Source organism: Dipodomys spectabilis, unplaced genomic scaffold, assembly GCF_019054845.1.
Source record: "Dipodomys spectabilis isolate Male_0828 unplaced genomic scaffold, ASM1905484v1 ptg000095l, whole genome shotgun sequence".
Taxonomy (NCBI): domain Eukaryota; kingdom Metazoa; phylum Chordata; class Mammalia; order Rodentia; family Heteromyidae; genus Dipodomys; species Dipodomys spectabilis.
Genome location: NW_024870772.1, coordinates 21,601,235 through 21,618,226, shown reverse-complemented (window position 1 = coordinate 21,618,226; position 16,992 = coordinate 21,601,235). Strand labels below are relative to the sequence as shown.

At 43.6% G+C, this 16,992-nt stretch overlaps 1 protein-coding gene across 1 annotated transcript in view; it reads left to right on the top strand.

Moving 5' to 3' along the window:
- The window catches only part of Siah3 (siah E3 ubiquitin protein ligase family member 3), a 59,380-nt gene extending 43,227 nt beyond the window's left edge, over window positions 1–16,153 (top strand). The window contains exon 2 of the mRNA XM_042685301.1: window positions 15,488–16,153. Within this exon, the coding sequence (XP_042541235.1) occupies window positions 15,488–16,153 (666 nt within the window). The remainder of the gene's footprint in view (window positions 1–15,487) is intronic.
- Window positions 16,154–16,992: the final 839 nt, after the last annotated feature.

Here is a 16,992-nt window from a genome sequence, read left to right as displayed (position 1 = left end):
CTTTGCTAGGGCCCTTAATTTCTTGTGTTAAAACAACAAACGGGGTGACCCCAGTACAGTCTCTAATAGGTAGCATGGGTCAACAATTACTCATTTGTACTCGTGCTTTTCGCATGACGGCTGAGATGAAAATTTGTTCTCTTCCTGGAAAGAGCTATAAATTAGTTTTATGCCACTGTTAAACCCAGAGGCACAAAAGGGGGGTATTGAGGTGGAAGTGGGGGAGGGTCCACAAGTAAAGCTTGATTGCTTCCAACAACAAAGCAAGCAACTTTGGGGCCCGGGTCATTGCACAGGGAGGTGAATGCAACAGAGGTCAATGAGATTAGCCTCAAAAGAAATTGACACATCTGAGACAAAACAATGGTTTCTTTGAGAATATGAAGGAAATCTTATTTTCTTTCTAGCTTCAATACCTGGAAGCTTTGCCAAATGAATGAATAAATATGTGATTGGATGCATGCAACATTATGTCTCTTTTAGATGGTTTAGGATAAAACCAATTATTGCCGTATTCATATGACTCCCCCACGAATCCTCAAGGTCAAAAGAGACCCTAAGAATGACAGCTTTCATCTACTTTTTTCTTTTTGATATGAATTGTTTCACAAGCTATCAAGTAGAAAAGAAAAAAGGGAGGGGGAGGCTTACAAAACTATACATGCAAGATTTGGACATTTTTGTTGAAAAAGGCAGGAGGGCAAAGTTTTCACTGTATAAATATGTGGGAACAGTCACAGTCTGGGAGTTTTCTATTCTCTTGTCTTCTTTGTACCATCCAGAATTTTCTAAAAATTTTTGCAGTAAGAGCACATTATCTTCTAAGCAGAAAAAAAAAGCTTGTTGATAACTGACAAAAAACACAACTAAGGTAGAGATTCCTGTAGTTTCTGCAGACATGTAGGCAGTGGACCACAAAGCCATGATTACTGCATCTGAAGGTGAACATTCTGGAGTTCTAATCTTAGTCTGGGACAAGATCTGAAGGAACTCCTAAAATCCTTTGAGCTCATTTACCTGATCTGATTTTTTTTTAAGTGGGAATAGGGAGACTGTAAAAGGGGAACTCTTAAAGGTCCTTTTAGCACTAATATTACATAGGATAGCAAACAGAAAATGTCAGAGGCTTAGAGTCAGGTGGCTTAGGTTTGAATTGCCTCTGTTCCTTCCCAGTCTTATTCCTTTATGCATGATAATAGTATCTTCCTTACCTACCTCAAAGGATTGTTATTAGACACAACAAGGAAAATATCCTATGTAAAAGTGCTTGTTAATTATAACTGTCTACTCCCCGGTCCCCTGTTCAAGAAAGAGTTTTTAGACACAGTAGAACATCTTCCAAAGGTTCTTTGATATTGCGAGTGGCAGCAATTTACAATTTAGTAGTTTTTGTTTCCTCAGCTTTTGAGTTACTAACTATGCCATATTTGGACAACCTAAATTCCTATGAGCAGAAGTATGTGATACATGAGCAAGCAAGTGGGTCCTTGTTCTCTAGAATAGTAGAGAAATAAAGCCAGGAATGGCAAAAACTTGACTAAAGGAAAATTTATTTGAAAGTGAAAGAAAAGCCATGGAAGTAGCGGGAATTCTCCACTTGGAGTGGGGAGAAAGAGCAGTCTAATGGATTCATCTCAGCAGGCAGTGTTTAACAATACAAGGCTCCTCTCTTTCCCTCTCCCCTTGGCCTTGCTCTAATTGCTTCATGGCTTGTGGATGTGCCACACTGGCTCTTCCTATTGGTTAGGTGAGCAATTAGGGCATTATGGGAAGAGGAAAAATTTTATCAGGAAGAAGCATTTGAGCAGGGAGCCCAAGGCACTATGAGAACAAGAAACGCCAAGATGGATACATGTTCTCAGCCACATGGTAGATTCACTACTTTTAACCCCCATCTACCTAACAGTCTCCCTTTCTCTGTCATATGGAAAGCCATTCTTTGCCATATGAAAAATATGTACCTTTTCCAAACCAACACATCTAAAGACAGAAGTGAGACTTTGGCCAAAAGTCAAATTGATATGCTGGCTAGGAAAAAAATAATTAAGTATAAAAACAAACCATCATCCTCTCACAGTTATCAACCAGAATAGGAAAATATTGCTTTCCTAGAAGAGGAAAAAAAACACCCATGTTTGACTTTGGAATATGTTACATATTTTTTTATCCCCTCAGACGATTTATCTTCCTAATTATGCTTTGCTCTTTACTTAATATCAGGATTAGTTCTAAGTCCCTGAGCTCCCCTGCCAACTAATGAGCTAAGCAGGATGGGAAGAAAAAGGCTGCTTTGAATGAAATGACATATAAGCTGCAGATCATCCACATGGGAATAAATTGAGTGTTGGGGGTGGGCACAGAAGGGGAACGGAAGGACCCATGTTCTGTAGCTAGATGCTACAGAATGGCTACAAAAAATGGCCTGCTATTTAATTAATTGAACCCTTCAGCTTTAGGAAAGACTCTGCCTTTCATGCTTGTATGTCCTGTATGAAAGCTGCTGGTGACAATGGTCCCTACCTCCTGGACAGGGCGTAAGGACTGAGTAAGAGGATACAGGGGATATTTTCAGAACAGACACCCAGCAGGTGTCCACCAGGACAGTATGTATTTCGGGCATATCCTGACAGGATTTGCATCCTTGTGATACTTCTCTCACAAATGAGTTTCACCTTTGAAAACATATTTTAACACATTTTTCCTATTATGTAGGAACAAGGCAGGTAGCATCATTTTCACTATGTAGTCATGGAAACTGAGACCTGGAGATGGAAACTGATCTGCCCTCGGCCATGTAAGAACTGGGCCACACCCCGACCCTCTGCCTCTTGTTTTCCTTCTGTGCACAGGCTGCTGTCACTGGCCTCATCAGCCACCATTAGGTTCTACTCACTGTGCTTCAGCTTCAGTTTTTAGCCAACACAGGAAAATTTCCTGAAATCTTTTTCCTTGATGGACGGAGTTGTGATGTTTAAACAGGGATTTACTGTGTGGAATGTTTGGCCCAGATCAAGTGTGGAGAAACTCAGGGTTCTAGCAATAAAGAGAAGTCGAAGAGGCTGGGATTCATTCTGACTGCTTGTCCTAAGACAGGAACAATGGGCAGAGCTAGGCTCAAGAACTTACATTTCTGTATTGGTGGAGAGGGGAGTTTAGATTTGTAATTTCTCTTTGGTGGGGGGAGGGGATTAGAGTCATTATCAATTTGCCTTCCATCAGAAATAAACATTCTCCAATATGAGCATCATGGAAGAGTATTTGGGCAGCAGTGTTAGGAAGGCAGCGATGGGGAGAAATAAAATTCATCTAATTCCCCTTTTATAAGTCAGTTGTTAATAGGATCCCTTAAAGTGGATCCTAGACTTTCCTCACATGCCATCCAAGGCACCTGAGAAAGGTTCTTTGGTCCCACTCTAAAGTCTACCTTCCTCCTCGCCCACTCAGTTCATCATTAAGAGAGGGCTGAATGCAGAAACAAAACAAATAAAGCATTTGATTGGTGAAAGTTTGAGTCGTTGCCTTAGTTGAATTGTCTTGATAGAAAGTTTATTATAACTAATGTCTGGCTGGCTGCCTGTGATTGGCTGAGCTTAAGTTTTACTTTATTTATTTACTTTATTTATGTGGGAATCTGGGAAGTTAAAAACCACCTTGGTCTAAATGGCCTGCTATTTAATTAATTTAACACACTTTTGCAAGAAACTGGACTGGATAGCCCCCTGATTATTCTGCAAATCTCTACTGCCCACTTGAAAAAGGCAGATTTTTTTTCTAATTCTTACTAGACAAGTCAGTTCTCTGGGAACAGGAACTATATTTGTACTGTTCACTATTTTTACCCAGCCACCACCACAGTTCAGAGTAAATACTGAAATATGATTAATTGATTGCCTCCATGAATGAATGAAAATTAATGAATTCACTATATAAGAGAAGAATGACATGTAAACCAACAGGCCCTACAGAAAAACATATTTGTTTAAGTATTATTACATAAAACTTAAAATGAAAACCCAATTAAACAAGATACTAGGAAATATAATAGGGCAGCCATAAAAATCAGAGAATTTACTAATTAAGGCTAAGTTCTCACTACAACATGAATCTCAATACTGAAACAGAAAGGAAGGAAGGAAGGAAGGAAGGAAAGAAAGAAAGAAAAAAATATGATTGATTTTAAAATGAACTTCTTGCCTGTGATTAAGAATTCCTTAGGGCTCTGCTTTCCTTCTACCACCTTGTCAAATCCTGCTTTACAGAGCAGGGTATGACTAACAAATTGCAGTTATCCACTGAATAGGGCAGCCCTATTAGCTCCATTGTGAAGGTAACAATGGACTCGGCTGGGACTTGGAGATTGTTAAAGAATCAAAGACTAAGAGATGAACCGCTGAGGTCATTAAGAACCTTCTACTGGATTCCTAATGGAATGCTTCAACTTTTGTGAGGAGGGAAAAGGGATGTGGGATCTGATGTAAGTAGACAAAGAAGAGTAAGTCCAGCCTCTTGCTCTTAAAAGTGCTGTCAGTGAGCAGCAGCTTCAGCATCCCCGGGAGCTGGCCCAGACCTGCTGAACCCCATCGGCGTTTTAACAAGATGCCCAGGTGATTTGTGTGTGCACTGCACAGTATATGAGGATCGTTGTATAGCCTGGTCTCAGCAGAGGAATGAAAGGAGAGTTTTATTGGTTTTGAAACTACTAAAGAAGTTATAGGTGACTTACACACATGCCAGGCATAGGGTTGGGGCTTTGGGTCACTGTAAGTTCTGCATTTCTTGTCTTTGCTTATACGACATGCCCTCAGCATGGGGAAATGGTAGAGAGAGGACATGAACCTGAGCCCAGTCTTCAGGGTGATCAGCAGTCGATCCAAGCTACAGGCTGAAGCAGCTCTAGCCTAGAGAAGACAACTGGAGACCAGATGTAATCTGCAGTTCAGAGACTGGGCTTCCAAGTGTGGAATACATACCTGTATTCTCAGCATTGAGATTACAGCGAGGCTCAGGCAGAAGAACTAGCAGTTTGAGGCAAGCCCGAACTACATACCAAAACCCTGTGTTCACACAAAACAGCCTTGGCCTTTTGGAGAGTTTGGAATCCATGGAGTGAGGTCTGTGCATTGAGGGCAGGTGAACAAAATAGAACAAAGTTTGGAATGAGTCACGGTGACCTGGAGACCTCTGGAAAGAAATACACATATGAGGAGCAATTTCAATTGCCTTGAAGTGGAATAGACTAATTAGCAGCACTAATAAACTTGGCCCTTAGAGACATACAGTGGCTCTAATAACTCAGAGATGAATAGGGCATGGATGAATTATTCGGGACTAGCTGGACTGCTAACCTTCCAAGCCCAGAGGGAAGCAATCTCCATTCTGCTTTCCAACCCCCACCCCAAGCCGAAGATTTTTATTAAATAGGTCCCAGCTACTGGTAAAGATTAAGAATCAATCAAACACCTGCCCCCATCCTGCTGGTGAGGATTCCTTTGGTACTGTTGTTCGTGGTTGTGTGAGGCTGCGCTGCAGAGGGAAAAGGGGCCACTAGTGCAGACAGGGAGAGCCTTGTTGATTTGTGCCCAGGCTATGGCAATAGTTTCAGTCCTTAACCCCAAAGTCTAAATTCCAAAAGGAGATTTCTGCCCTTATCACCAAAAGGGCAAGTACTGAGCCACAGCAAACATGGATGCCCGTGCCTGCCCTTGGCTTTCTGGGCCTGTTTTTTTTTTTTTTTTTTCTGAGAGTAACCACCTTTTAAACCCAGGGGACTCTTCCTCTTATCCCTGCTATGATGCTTGCCTCCCCTCCACCCACCCCTACTATTAGCAATGATTCTTTCCTTTGATTGATGAGGAGTATCCAATTATACAAATATACCACAATGTGTTTATCCTGTCATCTGTTGATGGACATTTGAGTTATTCATTCTATATTTTTGGCCGTATATTAAAGCTGTATGGGCATACATGCATAAGTCTTTGAATGGTTGTTTCTTTCTTTCTTTCTTTCTTTTGTCAGTCGTGGAGCCTGAACTCTGGGCCTGGACGCTGTCCCTCAGCTCTTCAGCTCAACGCTAGCACCCTACCACTTGAGCCATAGCACCACTTCTGGCTTTTTTCTGCTTATGTGGTGCTGAGGAACTGAACCCAGGGCTTCACACATGTGAGGCAAGCACTCTACCACTGAGCCAACTTCCCAGCCCTGGTTGCATCTTTCATATTCATTTTTCAATGGTATATACTTAAAGATATAATGTCTGGGTCATAGGGTAGCTATCTGCATAGAGAAACCAACTAGATATTGAATGTTTGCCATTTTCTGTTTAAAAACAAAACAAAAAACATGTACCAGAGAGCCCTGCAGGATGAATACAACTTAGTCCAGCCAAGGAGGCTCTGGAGGTAAGGGATGGAGACGATTGAGAGTTCTGGCACAAGGAGGTGAATGTGTGCAGTTTCTGATCATGATGTCATTGAAGAACTAAACTAGCATGCGACCTTGAGGAAACCTGACAACCAGATTGTCTCAAACACCTCTGCCTACTCATAACCTGTTAACACATCTGCTTCCAAAGCTTAAATTTGCATATGTAATTGTTTCTAACAGCTCAGGTCCCCTCTAAGCCACAGAAGCCTGAGCAAGCTTGCCTGCAACTTGAGGCTTCCCAGTCTGAATGAAGCTGTTCTGTCTGACTGAGGCTGTCCTTTATGGCTGAGACTGTCCTGGCTGGCTAAGGCTGTCTTGTCCAGTCTGGTTGAGGCTACTCTGGCTGAGGCTATCCTGTCTGGTTGATGCTATCCTATCTAGATAAGGCTTAGTTCAGTTTGGCTGAGGCTGTCCAGTCAGGCTGAAGTTATCTGGCTGGCTGAGGCTGTCCTGGCTGGCTGAGGTTGTCTTTGTGGCCAGCTCAACACACCTGCTTCCTGTGCGCCTATACCAACCCTACAGAGATACTCCTAGTTAATGTTGCTTCTGGTAATTAAATTTTAATCTTTAAATTTCTCCTGCAGCCCCATGTTTCACTTAATTGCATGTGAAAGTCTGAATACACACACACACACACACACACACACACACACACACAAAAGTTGCCTTTAAGAAAAAAAATGTCTTTCATCTCTAAGATGCACAAAACTCATTAGCATGAGCCAAGCCTTGAAGATAAAAAGCAAATGAGGAAGAAGTAGGGAGGAAGCATTGCTTTGACTGCAGGCTCACCATTGACATTTACAAGGCTCTAGGCAAAGTACAAAGGAAGGCCCACACACAAATAAGGAAAAATTTAAAAGAGGAAAAACCAAGTTAGGAAACTCTCAAAATATGTTCTACCCACCTACCTTACTCATTGCACCTTCATAATGAGTTGTGTTCACAGCTCCCAGCCAGCATCTTGTCTTTCTTTCTTCCTAACCCAGCTTCATCCCCTACCGGGATATGGAGATTATGCAAGGCTGAGTGGACACTCCAGCTCACACTCCCTATTGGCCACTCCTTGCATCCTAAGGGCTACTCTCTGGAAGATGGATCCCCAGAAAAGCATAGACTGCATGGCTGACTCAGTCACTTGAGGAAACTTCCTGTATCTAGTATCTAGATAGTATGGATGGGCAGACTGTGGGGCTTGGGGTGGCGGGGGGTGGGGGTAGGGTGGGGGGGAGAGTACACATTGACTGAGTTGGTGAGCAGCAATTATCTTTGTCTGGGTTGAACTTATCAGCAGGTTCTTGATGATAGAAATGGGTAAGAGTAATGGGTAAGAGGGTCTGGTCTTTTTTTTTTTTTTTTGTCAGTCTTGGGGCTTGAACTCTGGGCCTGAACGCTGTCCCTCAGCTCTTCAGCTCAAGGCTAGCGCTCTACCACTTGAGCCACAGCGCCACTTCCGGTTTTCTGGTGGTTTATTGGAGATAAGAGTTTCACAGACTTTCCTGCCTGGGCTGGCTTTGAACCGTGATCCTCAGATCTCAGCCTCCTGAGTAGCTAGTATAACAGGCATGAGCCACCGGTGCCTGGTGAATCTAGGCTTTTGTTGGGTCAGGTATTCTTATGCCCAGCAGAAGGGAGAATGGATCTAGATCCGTGAGAAGGTGGATGGATTTCCTGGATTAATTTAGCAGGTTCCACCAAATTGGAAGAAGCAGTTTGCAATCAGAAAACGGGAATGCCTGAGGCTCTGAGTAAACCGCTAAAATTAAAATAAATAAATCACGAGAAGTTTTCTCTTCAAAGCTTCTATTTTATGCTCCATACTGGTAGTTGACAGACTGATCAGACTCAAAAACAGTTCTTGTGTCTCATGCCTGCTGGGTTTTGAAATTTTGAGGACAGTGTCCTGATAAGTCTGAAGCTATGACTCACTGACCTACACAAAAATCACATGTTTCTCTATAGCAGAAAGCTGGAGTGAGGACAAAGACTCCAAGGCATGTGGTCCAGAGCAAGGCCTGTTTGTAAATCATTTGCTCACTCATTCTGTTCAGTAACATTCTTACTGAGAGTCTATTAGCTGCCAGGCTCTGCAAGGTGGACCACTGGACCAGGCACTGGGCAAATTAAACACACTCCCAGCCTTCACTGACTCCAGCTCCTTAGGAGAGAAGGCTACTGAGTGACTCTCAGTATGAGTTGAAATAGGAAACAGGTGGAATGAGAAGATTTTGACAACTTCAGAGGTGAGGGAGAAGGGAGCAGCACTCCAGCTATAGCAATGGATTATGTCAGGCAGTACCAGCTGGGATCATGGTGGATATACTAGAATGATACAAAAGACAGAGTCTGTGTGGTCCTCATTAAGGAAGCTATTACCAATGCATCATGCATTGACTTGTCCTATAAATACATGTCAAATACCTTAAATGAATGTGAGTACTATACTCATTTGAACAAGGAGCCCATTTCCTAATAGCACTCACAAAGCAGAAAAATAACCATATAAATCAAAGAGCCCAGCTCCAGGCTAGGACCTGAGGCCTGGGGACTCAGAGGTGTTTTGTTTTGTTTTGGTTTGGTTTTTTGTATTCAGAGGAGAAGCCACATTTTCCTACCTATCTCCTCACATAGCCTTGAACTGCATTTATAAAAGGACCAGTTTAGACTTTAAGCATCATAGACTAGTTACTATGTGGACATTTGTATTCATCTCTTTCATTACTTTTTACTCATGGGTCCTGTTTTTAATTAGATCTGACCACCAAAGTTGTTTTTTCCACTTTTGAATTGATGGTATGCTTAGCTTAAGACTCAAGGCTCCTCCATGTACTAAATGGCTTTATGATCAAGTTACAAAATTTCAGTATAACTTTTTTTTTTTTTTGGTCTGTCGTGGGGCATGAACTCTGGGCTTGGGTGCTATCCCTGCGGCTCTTCAGCTCAAGGTGAGCACTCTACCAATTGAGCCACAGGCCACTTCCAAGTTACAAAATTTCAGAGGTAAGATTCCAACTCTTTTAAGAGATGGCAACCAACCATCAGAAGTCCTGATCCTGAAGCTGGACACAGAATATTTAGAGAAGAAGCATTTCAGGATCCATTTGTAAAATGAAGAATCTCTCTGATCTAGTTTAACCAATACCCACTCGCCAATGAGAACCCATTTCCAGTGTCTGTTTTGCTGATTGACAAACTACTAATTTTGCCTTTGAAGTCCTAGGCAGAAGTGTTAATTAACAGCATCTGGTGTGAATCAAAAATATGGATAGAAATCGAAGCAATTGCACTCATTATCTCTGAGGTGTGATCTTTTCCAATAAGATCACCTTGAAGTGTGAATTCCTGACCTAAGAAATAGCTACCACTGGCTCAGGGGTTGGGGGGCGGGGGCCACAAGAATGGTATAGGGATCATGCAGCATGAGATGCATGGAGAGGTCTGTCCCAGGGCATGAAGCCTTGTAGCCGCTTTCCACCTTAGCCTAACTTATTTTTCAACTGCTTTTAAATACATTCTAGTGTCTTCCTGTGTTTTCTGTGCTCAAAGGCAATTGCCCTAGATTTTGAGAAAACCAAATGGGCAGCATTTGGCCTTTACCTTTTTTGTTTTGTTTTGTTTTTCCTCACAAACAGGTTTGGGGGAATTTTGGCAGTACTGGGGCTTCATTTAACTCAGGGCCTCACCTTCTTGCTTAGCTTTTTCATTCAAGGCTGGTGCCTTCCTACTTGAGCTATACCTTCATTTCCAGCTTTCTGCTGTTGACTTGTAGATAAGAGTGTAAGAGTGTTGCCGACTTTCTGACTGGTTTGGCTCCCAACTAGTATCCTCATAACTCAGTCACTGAGTAGCTAAGATTACAGGTGTAAACCACTGGCTGGCACCTGGCTGAGAGAGGTTTAAAACACTACTGAATGTGGAATCTGGAATAGTCCCGATTATTCTCCCTTCATGCAGACCTGACTTTCAGCTTGGCTTTGACTTTACCTCAGTACTTTAACACCTGTCTTAAAATGTTACCTTCAACCTTAACCTGTTCTTCCTCCCTCTATGTGAAATGCATCAACAGCATTGCTTCTTTTCTCCCCTTTAACCAGAACTAAAACTCTCCATTAGCCAACACAAGTAAGAGCATGAGTAAACTCAAAGTAAGAACCTGTCATCTAAAATGAGGATAGAATCCACTTTCCAAAGAAATGCATAAGCACATCAGTCACTGTTCCTGAAAGGAAGTGGAAGGAATAGCTGTCTCTCTTCTAAGTAAGCTTGCTGACCACAAGAAGAGCAAGCTGAAGACAGGACCATGTGGTAATTCCAGGGATGGATCTTGCTTTCCCCTTCTAAACCTAAGATTCAGAACGTGGGCCATTATCAACCAAGAGAGTGTGGCTGATCAAATTAAGAAATGCATTTTTTAATTCAATTATATCCTCAGTGGAAACAGCCTCACTAACGCTTAGGGAAAGAATTATACCCAAGGTATAAAGCCTAACATTTCAAAACCCAATTTTGCACATTATTCTAAAGGTTAATTCAAAATCTCTCTTCCAAACGGGAAGTTAAATAGAGCCGATGGAAGGAAGGCATCCGCTGGCTGACTGAGGGGTTTATCAGTCTGTAAGAGTTCATTAGTTTTAATTAGTGTAATCACTAATGTTGCATTAACAGTTTAGTGAAGGAAAGTAATTACTCACACATCCACTGTATTAGATGGAAAGATTAGAATTCATTTTCCAGGAACGATTAGCATTTTGCCAATTAAAAGGATCTCTTCTCTCTGTCAGCAACCCTGTGACCTCCCTTGCCCAAGGATCATTTAAATGAAACATAGTTTGCATCAAAAGATGGAGCGGGAAGAAAGGAAGAATGAAGTGTGCATTTCTTTTGAGTTCCTTCTCAGAGCTCAGCATATGCATGGGTCTCCCTGAGTTCATAATGTCTCACTCTATTTGCATAGTCATTCACTTCAATCTCTTTGGATTATACCCTTGGCTGCTTTGTAATACAGGCAGCAATTTAAAAATTTTTTTTAAAAAAAGGCTGTGAGAGGTGAAACCAAAGGAAGGGATAGGGGAGTCGAGGTGGAATAACCAGTTATTGAGTCCAATGGTTGGACAGAGCAGGGCACTTTGTGGCTCATTTGGAGTGCCAGCTTGGAGTAGGCTCTGTTGGTGGGCTGGGAGACATTGTACAGCCTAGGGCTTGGGGCAGTGGAGAGATGCCTTGAAGAATGCAGCTGAGTCTCTGGGTCCTACCTGAAGGTTGCTACTGTGCAAAGGGGCCATCTCGGTCTCAGCCTGGCTTCTGAAGCCTTGCCGATCTGGCCCCCAAACTCTCCATCTCCCTCAGGTGGTGCTCCATCACCACCATATTCCCTATTCACCAGGCTCTCGGAAATTTCTTGTTACTTTCTGAACATCCTATGTACTTTCACACTTGACTTTTTTAGCTTGCTGCTCTCCCTGTGGCCAGCCCTTTGCCTGTTTGTTAGAGAATTCACCCCCGGTGCTTCACTCACTTCAAATGTCACCTCACCCCAGCTAGCATAGCCTCCCCATTTTTGTCTTATCTGAGCACTCAGTGGATCTAGTCGCTATCAGTATTTGGGGGGTTGGTTTGGACCCCCTATGGATACTGAAATCCTTACATGCTCTAGTCCCTTATAGAAAATGCCTACTATTTGCATATAACCCATGAATAGCCTCCTAGTTGAAATCCTCTCTACATTATCTATAATAGCTAAATATGGAATTAGTTGTTAGACGGTATTGTGTAGGATGTAATGACAAGAAAAAGAGTCTAGATGTGTTCGGTACAGGTGTAATTCTTTAAAATACTTGTTTAATTGTGGCTGGTTGAAATCACAGTCACAGAACTCAGACTTGGAGTGCCTACTGTGCTGCATTTTTGCATCGTTTTGTAATACACATAATCTTAGGCAGCTGGTGAGGCAGGAACAGGGGTTTGTTTGGTATTTGCAGCCCCTTGCACGTTAGGTGAAGGTCTTGCCTCATCCTAAATCCCACCAAAGCCCAGCCTAAGAGGCCTAGACTGTTCAGACCTGCAACTTCACATTGAAAGAAACTGAGACACTGGCATACAAGTAGGCATCCTCTCCCCTCACCTGTCTGCTTCACCCACCACCATTTCCAAAGGGAGCAGAATCAACCCTGGTTGAGGGGGTGTCCTGGCTCTCTTTGCTGATTGGATTCTCCATGGATGGAAGCACTAGTGGGAGATTAGAGGAAGGGAGAAGGTAGGTCATGGTATTTCTTTCATGCTCCCTCTCTACTGTGATTTCACATTTTGACATTAGCAGCACAGATCAGAATGGAGAAAATGGGCTGACGAAAGGCACGTTGGCTACTTGAAAGATGGGAATTTCCGGATGTTCTATCGTCATGATTCAGCATTGTGACAGAGGCCAAGGCCAGTGGCAAGATTGGGTTCTCCAGGCTTTTATGGTCAGAGTGTAAAAGACAATGGATCAGCTGGGCACTGGTGGCTCACATCTGTAATCCTAGCTACTCAGAAGGCTGAGATCTAAGGATTGTGGTTTGAAGCCAGTTCAAGCAGGAAAATCCATGAAACTCATCTCTAATTAACCAACAAAAAAGTGGAGCTGTGGCTCAAGTGGTAGAGCCCTCACCTTGAATGAAAGAGCTCAGGGACAGAACCCAGGCCTGAGTTTATGACTGGTATACACACATAAACACATGCACGCACACACACACATGCACATGCACGTGCACGTGCACACACACACACACACACACACATCAGTGGATCAAAGCAGAGGGTCAGCAAGGACCAAGGCGGAAGATCACCAGTATGTTCACCCCAAACCACATCTCAATGAAAGAAAATTTTAGGCATAACACTTGACATAGCTGCTAATGCCATTTTACAAGTGTTAGTTCCTAGGATTCCATATCAACCTTTTTTAAATAGGAAAATTGCCTTCACCAAGGCCTCTGTATAAACTAAGCAGGGAAATACATGAGAGCTTTTTGACACCCAGACTATAATCTTTCTAGTCTACGATTTGTCATTTTTACTGATCAGGGCTCTGTTCCCCTGGCTCCCCCACTATAAGCTGTGTGACTTTGGGCAAATGCCTCAATCTCTTCATGACTCAATTTCTTTGACTACGTTCCTCTCATGGTTGTTAGTAAAACCACTGTGGGTAATTCTCAGGGACTAGAATGAATTGTGTTTGGCGTTCTGCCTGGAAACCTAAGACTAGGTCCTGACCACAGCAGAAATGGATCATCTACCATGTGTGCAGACCTTTGGACAGACTGTATGAGTCCTCGAACCTAACTCACACAAGGAGTGAGCCCTGAACACCTCCCCTGCCCAATGACTACATGACACATGCCACTTATTTTTATAAGTGAGAAAATTAAAGCTATTGAAATAGATTTGTCACTGGGAGGAGAGAGGGAAGGAAGGGAAGGAGGGTGTGATTGGGAATTATGTGGAAGGAGATAGGTACTCCTGTGTCCAGAGTCTTGAGGTAAGAAAACCAGTCTGTCCTTTGTTAACCAGCTTTGTCACTCCAGGCATATTAGTACTGAGGATCTTTTTTTTCTTTCTTTCTTTGAAATGAAAAACGTGGAATCATTTGTGCATCTTCATGTAGCAAGAAGGACTCTTGTCAAAACTGTAATTAATAAATAGCAGATTAATGTCTGTACCACCTACACAAGGGGACACAGTGTCTATTTTGCTGCTGGTTCTCTCTCTAATGCCCACAGGGCCTGGCCATGGCAGGTGCTCAATAAATATGTACAATGGTGCATACCCTGTTATTACTAAGGGGGTCTGGAGGCACAATACAGTGACAAAATGGTCACAGTGGTGGCTGCCTAGAGACCAGGCTCCAGGAAGTTGCTCTACAGCAGACAACAAGGAGTGGAGTACAAATGTGCCTGGTGGGCAGACTCAGGACTCCCTAAGGATTCCCTCTCTGGTGATGGAGGACCAAATGCACACTATCACTTCTATACCCCACCTGTGGTCTTAGGTCCTAGGAGAAAGGCAACACTGGAAAGACCAACGGATATTACCAAAGTTTGGCTCTGAAAAATATTAACTGAAACAGGGGAAAACTCCAGTGACAGCTATTGTCTACACAAAAATACCAATAGTATCAAATAAACCCCCTCCAACAGTATCAAATACGCCCCCTTGAAATTTGTTTTTGGCTAGGTGGCAGTGGCTCACACCTGTAATCTTAGCTACTCAGGAAGCTGAGATCTAAGGATTATGGTTCAAATCCAGCCCAGGTAGAAAAGTCTGTGAGACTCTTATCTCCAATTAACCACCAGAAAACCAGAAGTGGGGCTGTGGCTCAAGTGGTAGAACACTGGCCTTGAGCTGAAGAGCACAAGGACAATGCCTAGGCCCAGAGTTCAAGTCCCACAACTGACAAAAAGAAATGTTCTTTGGATGTAACTGATGACTATCAGAGACATGTTATTTGGGAGGAAAACAAATGCCTGTTTACATATGTATCTTATGAAAGTATCAGAAAGACATGCCTATAATTATAGGTACTTAGGGGGCAAGATTGTGGTTTGAAGCCAGCTTGGACAGAAAAATCCAAAAGACCTCATCTCTAATTAACCAACAAGGTTAAGCCACTTTGGAGGTATGGTTCAAGCGGCAGAACAAAAGCCAAGCAGGGATAAGCCCTGAGTTCAAACTCCAGTATTGGCAAAAAAAATACACACACACACACACACACACACACACACACACACACATATATATATATATATATATACATACACACACACACACATACATACATCTATGTGAATATACACATATAGGTATATATACTCATATGTGCATATTGCATTTTCTTAGATGGGGTTTTCAGGATCTCAACCTTGTCCCTCCCCAGGTACTCACAATATCTCCCATTTTGAAAGGTATTTTACTTCCTTCTACCTGTACTGTACAGTCTGTGTAATACTTTGGACATCAAGGGGTCACAGCCAGGGAGAGCGAGACAGGCCTCACACTCCACTAACGCTCTCTTCTTTTCTTCCAGTATGTGCCCACGAGACGAGCGATCACTCAGGGCACGGCAGAGCAGAGCAGCTTCCCCCCTCATCACCTCCCCCACCACCACCGTCACCACTGCCACCACCGCCACCCTCACCACCACGGCCGCCCCCACCATCTCCACCACCAGGAGGCAGGCATCCCTGCCCAGGTGATGCCCTGCATCTGCCCCCTGTTCTCCTGCCAGTGGGAAGGCCACCTGGAGGTGGTGGTACCCCACCTGCGACAGATCCACAGGGTGGACATCCTTCAGGGAGCGGAGATCGTCTTCCTGGCCACGGACACACACCTGCCTGCACCGGCCGACTGGATCATCATGCACTCCTGCCTTGGCCACCACTTCCTGCTGGTGCTCAGGAAGCAGGAGAGGCATGAAGGGCACCCTCAGTTCTTTGCCACCATGATGATGATCGGGACCCCCACCCAGGCCGACTCCTTCACCTATCGCCTAGAGCTCAACAGAAACCACCGGCGGCTCAAATGGGAGGCCACCCCGAGGTCTGTCCTGGAGTGTGTAGACTCCATCATCACCGATGGAGATTGCCTCGTCCTCAACACCTCGCTGGCCCAGATCTTCTCTGACAATGGCAGCCTGGCCATCGGCATTGCTATCACTGAGACAGAGGTCCAGGCCACAGAAGCAGAGATGTGAGGCCCAGAGCCACTGGACACTCACACACAGCCACCAGGAGGCTCTGCCAAGTGCACCTTGGACCTCCAATCAGGACACCAGACTCCTTTTTATTCTGCTTCCTTCCTTCCTTCCTTTTTGTTTTTCGTTTTTTGGGTTTTTGTTTGTTTGTTTTGGTCTCAGGTACTTTGTGGTATTTAGAATCTATCATGGACATTCTATTATGTCAACATCCCGTGATTAAGATTGTGTGACATCTGTCTTGTTTTGTTGGTATGTTTTATAGAACTTTTGTAAGATTTAACCAGAATAGTTATTTCCCACCTCCCCTCCCCCTCCCCAATTCTTTTCTCAACAGATTCCAAAAGAAGCAAAAGCACCATGCTGTCCATGAAGTATTTGTTGGGGTTGACAAGAGGTGTAGTGTCCAAATGACCTGGTCCCTTCTCTTTTCAGTCTGTTTTAGACAGAACTAAGGCTATATATGTAGTCGGCAGGATTAGGGAGGGGATCTGGGACAGCTTGACAATAGATCGTGTTTCTGACCAGCCCAGACACTGGCTGACAAGTTCCCAGCAGGAGTCTCCGGGTCAAAGTTCAGCTCATGAGAGGGCCAGTGTCTCCTCCAAGGACAGGAGAGTAGATGTCTCCTCATGCTGTTAAGTCTTCTGAGTTGATTTATGGCTGGGAATGGAGATCAGGTGCTGAACCTTCCTGTCAGGTTCCCAGAGACAGACCATGACGTCTCTTTTTAGTTCAGGAATTAAAGTCCTGAAGTTATTGGTGCTTTCTTGAAAATCCTTCTGCCCTCTATTGAGCAAGAAAGATGGGCACGATACAGGAGATGAGAAGCAGCGGGG